This window comes from Wasmannia auropunctata, unplaced genomic scaffold (assembly GCF_000956235.1).
Source record: "Wasmannia auropunctata unplaced genomic scaffold, wasmannia.A_1.0 LD336106.1, whole genome shotgun sequence".
Taxonomy (NCBI): domain Eukaryota; kingdom Metazoa; phylum Arthropoda; class Insecta; order Hymenoptera; family Formicidae; genus Wasmannia; species Wasmannia auropunctata.
Window position 1 is genome coordinate 5,024,326 of NW_012026784.1, and position 16,360 is coordinate 5,040,685.

At 43.9% G+C, this 16,360-nt stretch overlaps 1 protein-coding gene across 1 annotated transcript; it reads right to left on the reverse strand.

Annotated features, from left to right (window-relative positions):
* Nucleotides 1–1,413: 1,413 nt before the first annotated feature.
* LOC105453588 (eye-specific diacylglycerol kinase-like) lies at nucleotides 1,414–12,512 on the reverse strand. Its single transcript, XM_011695679.1, has 11 exons — nucleotides 11,180–12,512; nucleotides 9,238–9,397; nucleotides 8,454–9,127; nucleotides 7,946–8,340; nucleotides 7,278–7,660; nucleotides 6,644–6,959; nucleotides 6,370–6,559; nucleotides 5,950–6,285; nucleotides 5,218–5,490; nucleotides 4,891–5,054; nucleotides 1,414–4,705 (listed from the first exon to the last, which is right to left on the reverse strand). Exons 1-11 carry the CDS (start codon nucleotides 12,199–12,201, stop codon nucleotides 4,656–4,658), a joined length of 3,963 nt encoding a protein of 1,320 aa, XP_011693981.1. The 5' UTR covers nucleotides 12,202–12,512; the 3' UTR covers nucleotides 1,414–4,655.
* Between the last annotated feature and the right edge of the window lie 3,848 nt (nucleotides 12,513–16,360).

Genomic DNA, 16,360 nt, shown 5'->3' on the forward strand with positions numbered 1-16,360 from the left:
TGTTACTCGCGGGACGTTTTATCCCTACGGCAATCAAGTTTCGTACGCGAAAATTCTTCTACCGTTCTTGGAGTCGTTCTTTCCTTCCGTGTTCTCGGAGGACGTTTCGCTGTTCTCGGAGCACGTCTCCGAAAACAATCCGGTAGCGCGAATCGTTTCGTTTCATAGATTTAAAATTACAGATAATACAGCAATATCGTTTTATTTTGATAAAATAAAATGGTCATTAGTTGGTCCGCCTATATCCCACGAGACTTAGAAATTTATATTATATATATATATATATATATATGAGCACACGACGTTCTCCACGCCGCGTAATACGCGCGAGTCGCGTACTGTGAGATGTATCGATGTTTACAGAAAATTTCCGTAAAATTCAGTTCCTATATCCTTTGTAGAAAATAAAAGCTAATATCGTTACATTGTTACGGGCTGGAAATACATTGGCGACCGAAAAGTGTTTCTCTCGAAAATATCTGGAGACATACGTACGTTCGACGGAAGAACTAACAGGCGAATGGACAGAATCCCTTTCGATGAGTATTTCTCTAGAATAGTTAAGAAATTCCGTAGAATAGCCGTTAATTCTCGAATCTATACACTATTTAATATTTCGTAACATTTTCAATGCGACTGGACGACATTGAAGTATCCTTCGTATCGAGAGTTTTCAAGTACTGCGACTTGTATGGTGAAACTCGAGGCAGAAATATTCGTCCGTTGTTATATTCTCGCGCAAGAAACGATTTTGGATCGGAAAGAAATTTACTTACTGAGACTGCATGTCTGTGTATGTTCTGTACATCTAATTGAAACTTATTTCCTACGAGCGATAGAAAAGAGAGGTTTAATAGAAGTAAGGCTCGTTCGAGACGCTCTGTCGTCCAGTACAATCAAGTACAATAAACTTTAAAATTACGAACACGGAATAACAAGAGTCTATTACGATATCGATTTTAAATTATCTATTCGACTCGTAAATTTTATGAGAAGTAGAGAGGGAATGGAAAGTCAAGGATATATGGACTCCGTGCACGCGAATGGTTTTTCTAGCTGCGCGATTATTTTTTCGTGGGCTGATGGGAAATCACGTTAATTTGGATATGCACACCAGCGGCGAAAGAATCATTTGTAAGTAATTGGCTTGAAAATTATTAAAATTTAGATATTATGGAATTATTATTACAATGATAGAAAATTTTGAGTAAAAAGTGAAATAGAAAGATGGAGATACTGACGGAAGAAGAAAGAGAGAAAAATAGATTTATATATAACATTTTATATATAATATAATATAATACTTTAATTCATTTTAATCGTTATTTTATATATAAGATAATATTTAAAAATTTTTTTATATTATATTTATTTGAAATATTATTTTAAATTTTCTCTTTTTCAAATACTTTACGATTATTATTTGGTGAATTTGTAATATTTGATAATTAAGTGGTGCGAATATTTTTATATTGTGATCTTCGAAGTCGTTTGTGTGCATATCCATTATGTAAAAAAGCAAGATTTATACGATGCTTTTCTATTAATAACTTATAGCATGCTGGACTTCTAGCGCGCTAAAGGACTAGCACGTTAGTAGGCTAGTAAAAAAAATATCGTATTAATTTTGCTGAAACGTATGTTGTACGCGTCTACTGACAAAAAATAGGAGCGTGCTCGTGCACACGGGGAGGTCTCGTCGTTCACACGGCAACGAGACAATGAGTTTCGAACGGGAAACGGAACGAGGAGAGAAGGAACGGACGGGAGAGAAGTAACAGTCGCGGCCCGAGCGGCGCTGGCTTATGCCGAAATGTCGTGATTGTCGTCAATTTATTGCTCTAAAAACTTAAATCGAGATTTGCGAGCCGAGCCAGCGCTCTCACTGCCGCTAAAAGGCGTCACTATGTATCCCGGGAAATTCCAATTGATTTCCCTTTTTCTTTTCTTCCCATTTTTTTGTTTTTTTTTCTTGTAAATCTCGGGCCTAGTACTATCCGAAGCATTGAAACCGGTACGATCGCGGGGACAAATATGAGAAAATTTTTTAGATCGCCGCGCGGGAAAGGTTTTCACGCTCATATTCGCGGCGACAGATAAACACGATCGTCCGGTGTAAAATGTATATTACTGTTTCTCTCCCGGGCATGCACTTCGACCGATCGAGAACTGCTGCACCTAATCGTGAGACCGTACCGGCTTCAATGCCATTGCGTTATCGGGCATCTAACTAACGCTACTCTCATTCTCCGTTCTCCACGTACGGTACACGTGATACACACCCGATAACCCGAAGCGCGCTATAATACTCTTACACGCCCTATGACGATCCTACAACGAGCCTACAACGAACCTAAAAACGATCCTTGCAATTATATATATTCTCTCTTTCACTTGCTTTAAATTCTCTCTTTTTATCGATACAACAGGTACGGATCGCGAAAGGCATTTCTTCTTAAATACTCCGAAAGAGCGGTAAAGTTAAGCGAGGACGTACTAGACATCGCGCACCTCCTCCATCACGAGCGCGCAAGTCGATTTTTCTCAAGAGAAAATCGATGAAAGACCTGCTTTCGTAATTTACAACGTTACACGGCGGCCTAACGAAGCCTAATGTAAACCTAAAGTAAACTCTCCTCTATTGTTACGATAACTCTTTGTCTTCTTAAGTTGTGGTCGAAAACACAAAATTTCATATAAGTTATATCTTATACATTCTCGCGTGAAACTTAACAGTCATAGAACAGCGGCAATTCTTTTTTCCGTGTTTGACTCGTTAAAAACATATGGTGCTAAACGTAAGAATTCATTTGAATCAACATAGCGGTTTTTTCGCCGGAACAATAATAATCAAGTAACTAGAAAACTACTTATATACATATAAGATTTAAGAGAGTGCGCGACTCCTGCAACATCAATTATACTCAATAGTCACGATATATATTTTCTATTTTGAGATAAAGAATAATTCGAATTGAATTGAAATAAAAATATCCTTAAAGATCGTGTTGAAAGACGCTAAATACGTTTACAACAATTATTATTTTCTTCACATTGTTTAAAACAAACAGTTCAGTCATATTTGAGATACACACGTTTTGTTCCCCATTAACTTCTAGATTATGCAATGAAAATGTATACGAACTATTGAGCATTATACGAACAATATCTGATAATGAAGAAAAGAGACAAAGACAGAGGATATACTCGCCGCCGTACGAAATCTTCACACACACATACACACACACATACACACACACACACACACACACATACACATACATACATACGCATTTCAAATAATAAAATATATAAACTGGGTTTTCTAGAGGATCACAGAAGTATCGATAAGTAATCGGGCTCGATTAAGACGCGCGAAAGAAAGAAATCGTTGCGTGCACGATATCGTATTGACTTGTGAGCGGCGTCCTCTCTTTAGAATACGCGCAAATCCCAAGAGCGCGATGAGCGCCTCAAAAAACTCTACACGTATATATACATAGATCTTATATTAATTTCCGACAGAAAAATAATTGTAGTAACAGTATAATAGTAATATAGCAATAGTACAATAAATATTGATAGACTGCGTCTAACTACTAATTGGTGTTCGTACGTTGATCCCTTTTTACATTTTGGTATTTATAGAATGTACCTTCGTTCTTCACCGTTCTCCCGCTAAGAGAGTTTATCCTCTATTTTCCCTGAATTAAAACTAACGGATTATCGATTCGCTTGTAGCACCCATTTCGAGTGGAGACTATGAACGTTTCGTGTATAGTATATATTATATACATATACTATATATATGTATATTAGTATATTACATATATAATATATACAATACATACATACTCCTGCATGTGCCCCAACATGAGACAGTCAATCTTCGTTTGGCATTGTCGTTAGTGTTCCTTCATGATTCTTCAATCAGTTGGCACAGATTTAACGTTTCGTCACCGGACCGGAGCTCTACAAACAATCCGCCGTCTCTCTTTAATCGCACAAATGTGATGGCTGGCTCATTTTGTCTGCTTGTTTTACACGAGATGTTGCAGAATCTTCCGCAAATATATAATGGGTGTATTTATACACATACATATATTATACAGTATATATAGATATACAAAACTGACTGTCTCATTTTGGACCGGAGAGACGTTAAATGTCGTACGAAAAATAAATTTGCTCGTCTCAGGAGCAATTTCAGATGCTCCCTGACCGATAATGGTCCACTTGCCGAGTGTACGAGTGTAAGTAGAGCTACAAACCTCAGGCAAGTTTATGATTGAGAAAAATAAGGACTTATTATCGATTAGAAACAACTACGTAATTACGTTATATACGTATGCGCGTGTACATGCGTGTATCTGGTGTATGTGTGTTTGTGTGTGTGTGTGTGTGTGTGTGTGTGTTTATAATTGTGTCCTACAGAGTAATTTTCGAAGTATCGACAAGAAAAATACGTCAGTATTTGGCAAACACGTAATCGTCGACGTCGAACAGATGAGGAATTATCAGATTATCACGTGGCGAATTACGTTACGTCGCCGGAAAAAATGCCGCAAAAAACGTCGTCAGAACGCCGACAATAGCGGCTCTTTTACGTCACAGTCGTTCAGGGCGGTTCAGGCCGTGGCGATCAACGCTGGAGGTCAGAGATCGCTCTCCATCTCGTTCGTCGCCAATTGAAAGTGTTCTTGACCTAGTGACACATATCGTTACACTTTATATACAGATATATAGGTGCACTTCCTTACAAGTTATATGTTTAATCTTGGCTCTAAACAGACGAGGTTTCATTGATGAGACTATCTTGGATCGAGCTATAGAAGAAACTGTAGTCCTAAAATCGGACGAAGGACGCTTTCGCGAAGGACGATTACTTACTTTGCAGGTACGCAGCTAAATCGTGATCCTCCGCGATCAGCGCGAGCTGATGCGGCGTGTTGCCGTGCCGGTCCCTCACCATCAAAGACGCGCCGCCGGCTACGAGCATACAGCAAATACAACGGCGTTTGTTCTGGGCAGCTTTATGCAAAGCGGTTTGCCCTCTGAAACAGAAATCAATATGGTTTACTCTCAAAATCAAGATGAATGGAATATAGAGCGAATGTGAACGAGAAAAACAGGAGAAAAATTTCAACGATATACTCGGATTAAATTTTCAATTTTACGGTGAAATTTTATTTTATTTTCGATTTATCGGTAACTTACTTATCATTATCGATCATGTTTAAGATTGTCGGTGAGGCGGAGGCAATAAGAAATCTGACAATGTCCTTGTGGCCGTGCTTCGATGCCAGATGCAACGCCGTTTGACCAGTTTCATCGATCGACAGAAGCGAGTATCCCTTTTTATCGAGTTGCATCAAGGTCGGTAGATCACCGATCTTCGCCGCTCTCAGTATTTCATCGCAGTTCTTCTCGAGTAATTCAGCAGTGAATCCGTGAACTCCCGAGTTCAGGCCGAAGAGTCTGTCGCGAGGGCTACAAATAGAAAGAAGAAATTCCGATTAGAAGCAGTTGCCACCTCTCTTCCTCTCTCTCTCTCTCTCTCTGTCTCTGCACGCGAACTACTTCTGCAACATTGCGCGCGCGCGCGTGGATAGCGAATAATTATATTATCCGAATAAATTATTCGAGCAAAGATAATTAAAGCGCACGGTCGAATGAGGGTTTACGTAACGTATCGGCTCGTGTTGAGTTTTCTTTAGAATAATCCATAATAGTGTATTCTCGAGTCGCGATACCTTTTACACCGTCTGAAAAAGCACTCGTGTGGAATAAAGGTCTACGTTACCCGCTTTGAAAGCCGCCAGTGATCTTCATTTGAAGTTTTCCTGTCTTCTACATAACGTCGCACGGACACCCTTCTTGGCTCTCGTCGTATCATTCGGATAATTTAACGGCATGGGGGAGTAATGCTCAAGATTCTGAGAACCTTACCTGATAAAAGCAAGAGATCGGTCAGCCTGGTGCTGCGACTGTTCGGCACGAGCGATTGCGACGTGAGAGTGTTGCTTCAGGGAGTCGCGTCGTATGCGAGAATTCGACTCGCCGTTTCTCGTCTCGCTCGGCGACACGTTCAAGGAGTGTCGCCTTGCCGGGTCCTTCGGCCTGACGCCGTTCGGACCCTCGGACTCTTTATCGAAAGAAAAGCTGTCTGGTTGTCTGGAAAGTTTGATCTTCCCGCTGGCGACGGAGGGACACCCCTGTCCCTGTGTGTCTTCGTTCGGTCGAAGACTCGCCCTTTCTCTCACGGCCGACGTGTCCTTTACGTCGCTATATCATATATTATATCATGCATTTCAAAGAGAAAGAGAACTATAGATGCCATAGGTGCCATACGGAAAACACGTCGCGTACCTCGGTAAGCGGATTTGCGCGGTTTCAACCTCCCGACTCGCGACGTTCTGGCTTGGTCCCGCTTGGCCGTCGGATTGCTGCTGCACGGCGTCTTCGTCGAGGATGTACACGGCGTCCACGGCGACGTCGGTCACGTAATGCAACTGCTCCTGGTCGCGATCGATCCTGAAGAATCTTTCCGCGGTGCACGCTAGAAAATGGAAACCACGATCTTGCGTACTTGTCACACGCGGGAGATTTCGCAGATAATTCGCGCGAGAGTCGAGGCACTCACAGTCAAGGAAACAGCACGAATCCATATTATAATCTTTTGTCAGGAGCTTTCTGAGGCTCTCCAGATCAGTCGCGGCGTTGAGTTCGAGCGGTTCCGCGAGCCACGACTCCGCCATCTCCTTCAACCTATCCTTGTTGTGATGATACGCCTCGTAATCTGACATCTTTATCCTCATCACGGGCAGCTTCAACCTGTCCAATCTCGCTGTGTGCTGGTGTGGCTTTCCCGTATTCCGTCTTTTCGCTAACATCGTAGCCTTGTTCAACATACTCAAAGTTATGATAGATGGTAACAGGCGACAAGCCTCGCCGTCGACCTGTAACATTATAAAAAAATTAAATTAAATAGAGGACGCGATATTATCGAGTAGAATTTCAAGAATAGGTTTTTACCACACTAAAGTTTATCCGCAAACGATTAATATTCAACGATTAAAATCTGCGTATTATTTCACAATATCTCGTGATATTTTACGAAAATATTCAAAGAAGGCAGCTTAGAATCGTATTGTTAAAGAAAACGATTCGTGTGATCAAAGATAACAAAAGAAAAATCTGGAACAAGATAATTCTAGGTATCTTGTACGCGAATCGAAACAATGGCGATTTAAATGCGACACAAAAATCACGCTTACCTGCATCGGTATAGTCTTCGTCGTGACCAGTTTGGCCGTGCTGCATTGCACTATGCATGTGCCGTGTCCACGTGCTTGCAGAAGAGGCAGCTGATAGGTGGTCAGACCGACTACCTCGATCAAGCCATCGTCCATAGCGGGCTCTCTGGTGCCACTTCCCGCGCTCCACGGATGCGTCCCGCCACCGTAAGAGGCGATATTCAAGAATAGTATCGCGTGAACACGATGCTCCCTCAATTTCGGTGTCATGTCCTGACCGTCGCATTCCAACGTCACGAAATCCGAAAGATCCTTCCACTTTGTGAGCAGCAAGTCCTTACAACCCATTTGTCCGTAGAACAATTTGTTTCTCATTCTGGAGTTAAACTTCTCCGGGTGAGCCTCTGCATATAAATCGCAGCGGGTTTATCAAACACGAAATCCTCTTTTACATACAATATATTTCACATCAGGTATAAAAAATGTCTGACCTAATTAAAAAAACAAACGAAAAAGAAGAAAAAACTCAAAATCAACATGTTTTGATCATTAAATCAGAACGCCGAGTCTTGATCGGCCCTCGCAATTGATTTCTCGTTCGAACCAGGATCACACATGTATCGACTTAATATTTTCGTATCGACTTAATTATAATTTAGTACGAGTGAAAATTTAGAGTCGGGTCTCACCTCGTGCTTCATGAAACTCGAGGGCGATGTGAGCGTCCACGCCCAGGGAGAAGTAATTGTTGACGACGTTGAGAGGCAGATGTTCCTTGCCCTTGCCACCGTCGTCGTCGTTCTTGGCGTCGGGATTCCTCTCGACCTTCAGTTCCCATCTATCCAACAGAGTGGTCTCGCTGTCACCTATGCTCGTCAAGATCTTGCCGATCGGCTCATCCTTGTAACCGCCTCCCCATCCCAATGCTCTCGCCAGGTCGTTTCCGGTGCCCAGAGGAAGTACCCCGACCGCCGGTGCTGGATAAGCGCCGATTTGGTCCAGGATCGATAGGACCCAACCAACCGTACCGTCGCCGCCGCAGGCCAACACGCGCAAATTCGGGACCTTCTTAAAGAGCTCTAATCTGCAAGGTCAACATTTTTTTAGTTGACTGATTCAGTATCTTTCTTTCTCTCTCTGTATCGTGTGTCATCCTCTTGCCAGTCATCCGTATTTTACTTGGCATTTCATACTCACCCCATTTTTGGACCACCCTGCGTCAGATCGAAAACCTGCCTCGGATTGAGTAGCCATTGGAACTTTTGCAGCAATTTCGCTCCCTGATTACCGCCAGATTTCGGATTTATGAAAACCAACACCGGCTTTACCGTGGCTGTGGGTATAGGCTTAACGATCCACATTTCTCCCTGATCTTTTTCTTTTTCCTTTTCTTTCTCTTTCTCCTCCTTGTCTTTTTCTTTGCTTTTCCGACGATAAGACGAGCCGTCTTTCTTTCTCCTGGGAGATCTTCTCAAGCTACTCTTGAAGCTGCCCTTGCGAGGGAGTTTCACGATCCACGACGGCGGCACCACGATCGACGCGTGAGTACCCAATTCGCAATTCTCGCCTATTTTCTGTACGTTGAAGCACGTCTCTCTATTGTGGTAAGCGGACTTGCACCAGCTGCAGCTCACCGCCACGATCTCTCTGGAGCTGAAGCTGAGCTTCGATTGGAAGGACTTGCCGCAGTTGGCGCACTTGCCCTTCTGCGATCGTCGATGGACCCAATGGTGATGAGTCGTCGTTTGCTCGCGATACTGACGCACACCCACGTCGCGAAAGCTCGGCTTGCAGGCGAATTCTAAACCTCCGACGCAGCAGGCGTGAGCCACTACACGACAGGCCGGACACTTCAACCGGGGTCCGTGTTTCTGAAGGAGGGAAAGAAGAAAGGACATATATCGATCCGATTAACCGAAATCTTGAACGCGTAATTTTTCGTTCTTAAAAGTGTCATCTTCGTTTCATCGCCGAGACTTACGGAACAGTCGTTGACGTAACAGAAATCGCCGGACGTAGCGGTCGGTACCCAAAGATGTTCCCCATTAAACGCATTTGGACCCCAATCTGGAGTCGATCGAGGTTCACGATGACTCGAACTACCCCCGTCTCTGCTATCTTCTCCACTATCCTCTCTTCCTCTAAAATCATCACATCAGACGCTCATAAAATTTTCTTCGACCTTAACTTTTGCATTAACATTGTATATATTCTCTACTGCGTCAAGTTAAAAAATTATCGCGAACGAAAAATAACGGAAAAATAACGCGAACGGAAAATAATTTAATTTTTATACTCTACGCTTCACGATTTATTTGCTATAAAACATTCTGATAATTTTTGTATTTAAGTATAAAATTCATATCTGTAATACAGAAATGAGATATGATGTAAAAGAGAGTACATATATCATTGTATATACATAATTCAAATTCCCCTCGCTCGTGTTTCTTTCATGAGACACCGACAAGCGCGAGAACGAAATCATGTCGTATCTTTGAAATGGTAAGGATGTCCTCAAAGATTTAAGCTATGTTGAATAATTGAAGTCTACCTTCCTGCCGTGGTAAAGCACGCATCCAAAAATAAAGTATAAAAGTTTAACGACTACAGTAGCTTTTTAGATGCGAGCCTCTTTTTGTAGACTGTCTCGATATGCGTAATAATAAATAAATAATGTAATAACCACGAATATCGCACGAAAGATACGTAAGATACTTCGCTTATAGTTCTTTGATCAATATCCTCCAAACATTTAATTCCTCGCAATGATAGACTACTTTTTCTTAGTTTTTTAATACATGTGAACATAGTTTTTCATAGATACTCACAATCAGTGTTATTCTTCTAACATATGGAAATGCTACAGAAATGTCCTAAATAATAATGTATGAGAGGTAGCGCTGTACGGCCCACTTAAGTAGAATCGCAAATAGAGGAAAGAGACGGAAATAGCAAGCACGATAATAAAAGCCTTTTCCTGCTTATTTTTTAAACCTCCCCACTTTAGATCTATAAGTCACGTCAGAATTCAGGATAGAATTCTATTCATAACGTTATAAACCATATATTTTTGCGTGTACTTTGCAATGCATATGTGTCGCAATACGTGTGAACATGCTTAAGCAATGTCAAGAAAAATATTTAATGAATATTTCTGGGTTTAAATAAAAAGATATATTTTATTCTAATTTCATAGTTAAAAATAAAAATATAAATAGATAACGAATGAAGAAAATTAACAGAAAAAAAGATGGTAGAAATATAAAAAATATCTAGTATACTTTTAATCCACTAAATTAGAAATGTGATTTAATTGCAAGTTATTTTCATTCCATATATGTACTCGATACACAATCTAATAACATGAACCACTACTATGTAGACCCCATAAATGTTTATCTTTAATAAAAGGAATTCAATGTTCCAATTTTTTATCCATTTTTTATCCCTTAAAATACTTTAAAAATACTTCTAATACCATCTTCTCTAACAGCAAAATTAAATCTAAAACTATACATACATATATAAATATATGTATATATATATTTTTTTTTTCAAGATGCATAATTTCATGACAAAATCGATGTAAAAACTAAAATGTAAACAAAATAATTTTATTCAGTTCAATTCATGCATCGCACAATAGCACAAATTTAATTTAAAAATTGCTAAAGTAAGAAAAGAGAAAACAGATGAAACTGCACGCAAACAATATTATTTTGCGGAGGACTGTTTACGCATTCCAGGTTTAACGATAACTAAAGTTTAAGTTAAAGTGCTAAAATCGCGCAACAAAATTAAGACTGTGTAATTTAGAAACGTGCTCATCAACGCGATCTTGAATTGCGTCGTGTGATGTGCTTAGAACGGGAGGACACTCCGGGGGGTCCACGGCTCCGCATCCAATCAGACGTACCCACCCTATCGAAGGTCGTGGCTCCTTCCCAGGCAGCAGCGCCGTGTACCTCGTTCTCGCGTCCGTCGGCAGCACGATGTCGACACTCTTCGACCTGATGCTCTGCTGCGGCACCGCCAACGAGTCCGCGTCGGCCACGCCGCCGTTCTTATTGTTATTAAAACACGAGTCCACGGAAGCGGCGCGGTCCCGCTTCAGCTCTGGCACGGTCAGGAAAATGTCACGTACGACAAAGTTGGACCTACACGGCTCGACGGTCTCGTTCTCCTCGTCGTCGTCGTCGTCGTCCGCTTCCGACGCGGTTGCGGCTGACACGAGAGCGGGAAGATGCTCCAGGGGGAAGGTGGTCAGGGCCTCCTGCCTGGACAGCCTGCGCTGCCTCTCCGGGAACTCTGATTTCACCTCGGAGTCCGGCTCGGCAGACGTATCTTTGGTTACCTCGGCTGGGACGCATTGCGATTCGTCCGGGTCGTAGTCGGATGTCAGGGTGACCCGGATCTCCGGGCTGCCTTCCCTCTTGGTCTCATCCTCGCGATCCGACTCATTCTCGGACACGTCTGTGCTATCATTCTCACGAACCTCGCCGGCGTCGGCCTCCTCCCTGGAGATGTCCTCGGCCAGCCAGAGATTCCGGTACTCCTCGACGCAGGCACAGTGGTAACATCCGGAGACTTGGATGGTCGGGGTTTCCGGTCGCTCAATCCCACCTGCTGGGAGCAGACTTTGCTGACTCGAGCCGGAACTCGCGGAGTACGCGTCAAAGCTCTTGGAACGCTGGCCGGTCAGCTGTGGTACTTTCAGGGTCGAGGAGCCCCTCCTCACGCGCATCGACTCATGCGATCTCGCCGGGGAACACGTGGAGGACGACGAGGAGGTTGTACGGTCGTCCTGCCGCTTCGCCTGTAACTGTATCTCGTCGAAGGAGGCCGACCTGATCTGCTTGGGCACCTCGAGGCTAGACTGGGACTTCATTTCCGCCCCCGTGGGAGTGCGCGACCGTTTGAAGGTCGAGCGCAACTTCTGCATCGTCGCTTGATAGCTACCTGGCGACTACGCTGTCGTCCGCGATGACGGAGGTTCTGCTGCTCTCTCTTAACGGAAACAACCTCCCGGACGAGACACGAGAATCGGTCGTGTTGCTTTCCTCGCTCTCTTCCTCGTCCCCAAGACTGGATTTGCCGTCGCGTTCTACTCCCTGTTCTTGAATTGTCTTTTGCTCAGTCGGCGGCCGGATCGCCTGCTTGCACCTCGGAGAGGACAACGATGATAACGACGACGACGACGACGCGACCGTCTCTTCTTTCAACTTGGACTTAGCTGCCGATTTGCAGCCCATTCTAAGTACCTTCGCCGCGAGTGTTATACTGAAGTGAAATCCTGGAGTCTTCGAAAGTTTTCGGAAATCGTTCTCGGAAATAATAAGATGTCAAATCGTCAGATCACACACAATAGAAAAACAATATCAAGAGATGAGGTTTGTCAATGTCGAGAAATACAGATTGAAGTTTACAGCTGTTTCTTAAAGTCCAGCACGATCTTCCAAAATAAACGAAGAGCTGTCTATTTCTAAAGAGACTCCGGTAGAATAGAAACGTATGGTCACTGTCGATTTTGCTTCAATCGATGCTGCTCCAAATATTCGCTCGCTGCTTTCGTGTATAATTTCGCGATTACTTTGAAATTATACGGAACGAAGCTTCTCCGGTCATTTCCCAATATCGCAGCGATGCTTTACGGCTTCGCGCATTTCGATATTTCGAAACTTGAAATATCAAGTGCCGATCAGCGGCGCGTTGAATTACAGTGAAAAATTATCTCTTTAAATTTGCGAGAATGATCCTCGGCAAAATCGACGGTATGATTAATCGAAGTGGACAAACTTTCATCCGTCATCTATTCGCATTCTGCGTTTGTCCACCCTCGCATCCGTTCTCGCACTCAATCACTCTCTCTCTCCCTCTCTCTCTCTCTCTCTCTCTCTCTCTCCCTCTTCCTCTCTTTCTCTGTTTCTCTCCTCTCTCTCTTTCTTTCTCTCTTTACCTTTCTATCTCCCTTTTTCTTTCCTGCCTACCGCCCCTCTCACAGCGCGGTTCTCTCCTCTTGAGTGACTGGCATCATCGATCGAGTTTTCCAGCACCGGAATTTATTTTCACGGTGACGCATGATAATCGGGGTCGCTGATACGACGAGATCGTGAGCACGAGCTACCGTCGCACGAGGTGAAATCGAATCGAGATGATATTCCGCGATCGGAGATCGATTGATCCTCATTGTCACCGTTGCGAGACGTGTTCCAGTTGGCCGGAGCGTCTTCAAGATTTCGCGCTCGTCGCTGACGCGCGTATCTCGTTGAACATATCGACAATCTGTCAAACGTCAAACGATAACGAAGGCCAAAACTCCATGAATTCTTCGGGGACGGACGGTTGTTCGATGCCAAGAGCACATTGACAAATATTCACCAATGAGGCTGCTCGTTGTTCCAAACGACCTTCGCCACGTCGGTCGATCCATAAACTCGATCAATGATAGAGCACATTCCACGAAAGCTCGCGCACCGCGCTCCACTCTCGTCACCCTCGAGATTCGTCTCTCTCTTTCTTTCTGCCTACCTCACCCTCTCCTCTCTCTCTCTCTCTCTCTCTCTCTCTCTCTCTCTGTCTCTCTCGCTCTCTTCCTCTGTCAAACGCAATATCTTTCGAATAAGGAGCACCTACGTACCGTCCACGAGCCGAACGCCTCGTCGCACGAGGGATGAATTCAATGCGGTCCTCTCCCTCCAAAATTTTTGTCCCTCGCTCGCAGTCTTTTCCGGAGTCCGCGAATTCCGAACGGTCTCCCGAACGGTCCTCTTTCCATACAGGTCGCGTTCCTCGCGATCTTCGTGAGGAAAAACGATCACGACGACGGTACGTACGGTACGCGATCTCAGACGTACCGAGGCAACGCGACGCGATGCGACGCGGCGCGGCGAGATTGCCGGTCGGACTAACGCAAGCCAGGGCTCGTCGATGACCGATGTCGAAAGGGGTGAGAGAGAACGCGGGCGGCTGTACGTGTGCGCCCCCCCTCGTCCTCCTCCCTCGTTCTCCTCCCTCGTTCTCCTCCTCGCCCTGCTCCGCTCATGCGCCCTCCACAACGGATCACCTCTCGTGGAGGTGTCACGACCATGCGCGCAATAATATAAAGCGTATTGGCCAGGAATTGAGGTTCGTACGGTAAAAAAAAAAGAGAGAGAAAGAGAGAGAGAGAGAGAGAGAGAGAGAGAGGAGAGAGAAATTGTGAGAAAGAGGCCGGTAGTCATCGAGCGGTGTTAATGGCGTTTGTATTATTCGGATATTTGAGATATTCAAATATCATGTTTCGCAACGTTTTGTTTGCTCGTTCGAAAATATGGATTTAATGGGGATTCATTCGGGGAAAATACGGATTTAACAGTTTGAAGCTCTCTTCTGTATCTCTCCTTCTCTTTCCTCCTATTTCTCTTTTTCTCTCTTGTTCTCAAAGAGAGCAGAGTGCCATTTTTACTCGCATAGCCTTTTATAAAATAAACTACCGTAGAGTAAACGTCATAAAGCAAAATTTACATCCACTATCGAACGCTTCTCTTTCTCTCCGGCGCGTCTCTTCAAACATCAGTCCGGAATCACCGATGCATTAAATTCGCGTGTTCAACGATGGATTCGCGCTGAGTTGCAACCATAAACGCGCGTTCGGCATGTGACCTGAAAAAAACTGCCGGGGAGACGCAAGTGCGATGTAGGTTGCAAATCAAAAGCGTCGTAACAGTCAAATCGATCCGCGACGTTACCGAGAAGTTAAAATGCCCTTCAATTTCAATGGCGAACGACCGAGACGTTGAGATCGTGCGCGATAATTTTATTCGTTGAAAAAAAAAAATCGGACCTTTTCTTGGTCTTTTTTTCTTCTTTTTTTTCTACGAATATAAATCTTTCGTCCAAAAAGAGAGAGATCGCTCTTCGAAAGCTCCGTAGTTAGGATAACTGCTGACCTGATCTCCGAATCGGACGGTACAGGGTCTTCGCGGCATCTTAAGTTCGTGCCCTCCGCGAAATGCACCCGTTGTCCTAGCTTCGGGGCCAGCTCGAGCAACCTACAATGCACACGAGAAACGCCCAGATGGTGGGTATACGGTCAGCACACGGGAGAAGCGTATATAAACGCCTACGAGATATCTTTTAGCCAAACTCTTTAGCCGTTCTCTCACCTTCTCGAGCGCACACGCTCCCGCGCTAAGGAACCGACCGGCACACGGATCGACACAGCTCAGTGTAAAGGAATTTGTTGCTGGATCGTCCCGAGGAGTGTTGTTTATTAGTTCGAAGTGTGATTCTTCACGGGCATTACGCTATTCGCTTATCTGTATGTGATTGTGTAAATGTATATATACTTATTATATGCAACATTTAGATTTCTGACGGTGTAAGGTAAGACTCGAATATCGGGTTCGAGTGAATTCTACGACTTCGTATATACGAACGTCGTTCGAACGTTTCCGCGGATGGAAACGTTCGAACAAATTACAAAATCTATAACGAATAAAAGCATTATAATTATCGCGTAAATTGTGGCGCACGGAGAGTCGCTTTATGTAGAATGTCACGGTCTTGTAATTATAAGTCGTAAGCCTTTTTCTTTCCCCTAAGCTAAAGAAGGCGAATCGCGTAACAGGCGAAATTTAATACCTTCGAAGAGGCTCTCAACGCGTTTCAGGTTGGTAGTTTCAAGTGTGAAAATTTAATGGGAGATTTTTAGCGTCTCGCAAACTTATATATTTACAATGTACTCAACGGCTAGCAAAGTCTTAATTACGTAATGGCCTCGAGGCCTTATAAAACAAGGAATGCGTCATTTCTGGATTGCAAGAAGCGCCGCGCGCGATGCGCGCATAAACGACATTCCATCGCAACGGAAGTAATTATTCTATAGATTAAGAGAGCTAACGATCCATATGGATCCGTATATGGATACGTGGTAACTCACGTGATTCTTATCACAATCACCTCCCCGGTCGTTGGTTCCGATATCAAGCAACAGCACGCGCATCTCAGCCAATCGTCGTACATCTTCGCGGCTGATCGGTTTCCCCGCGGTTTTCACCTAGCGCGCGCGCGACTGACACGAGGAAAGGAAGGAAGAAATATCGCGCGAAGAACAATTGTGA

Coding starts and splice junctions, on each gene's coding strand:
- LOC105453588 (XM_011695679.1), bottom strand. CDS start 12,201: ATGCAGAAGTTGCGCTCGACCTTCAAACGGTCGCGCACTCCCACGGGG. Junction 9,128..9,237: donor GTTACGTCAACGACTGTTCC/GTAAGTCTCGGC, acceptor TCCCTCCTTCAG/AAACACGGACCCCGGTTGAA. Junction 6,286..6,369: donor GCGCAAATCCGCTTACCGAG/GTACGCGACGTG, acceptor TATATGATATAG/CGACGTAAAGGACACGTCGG.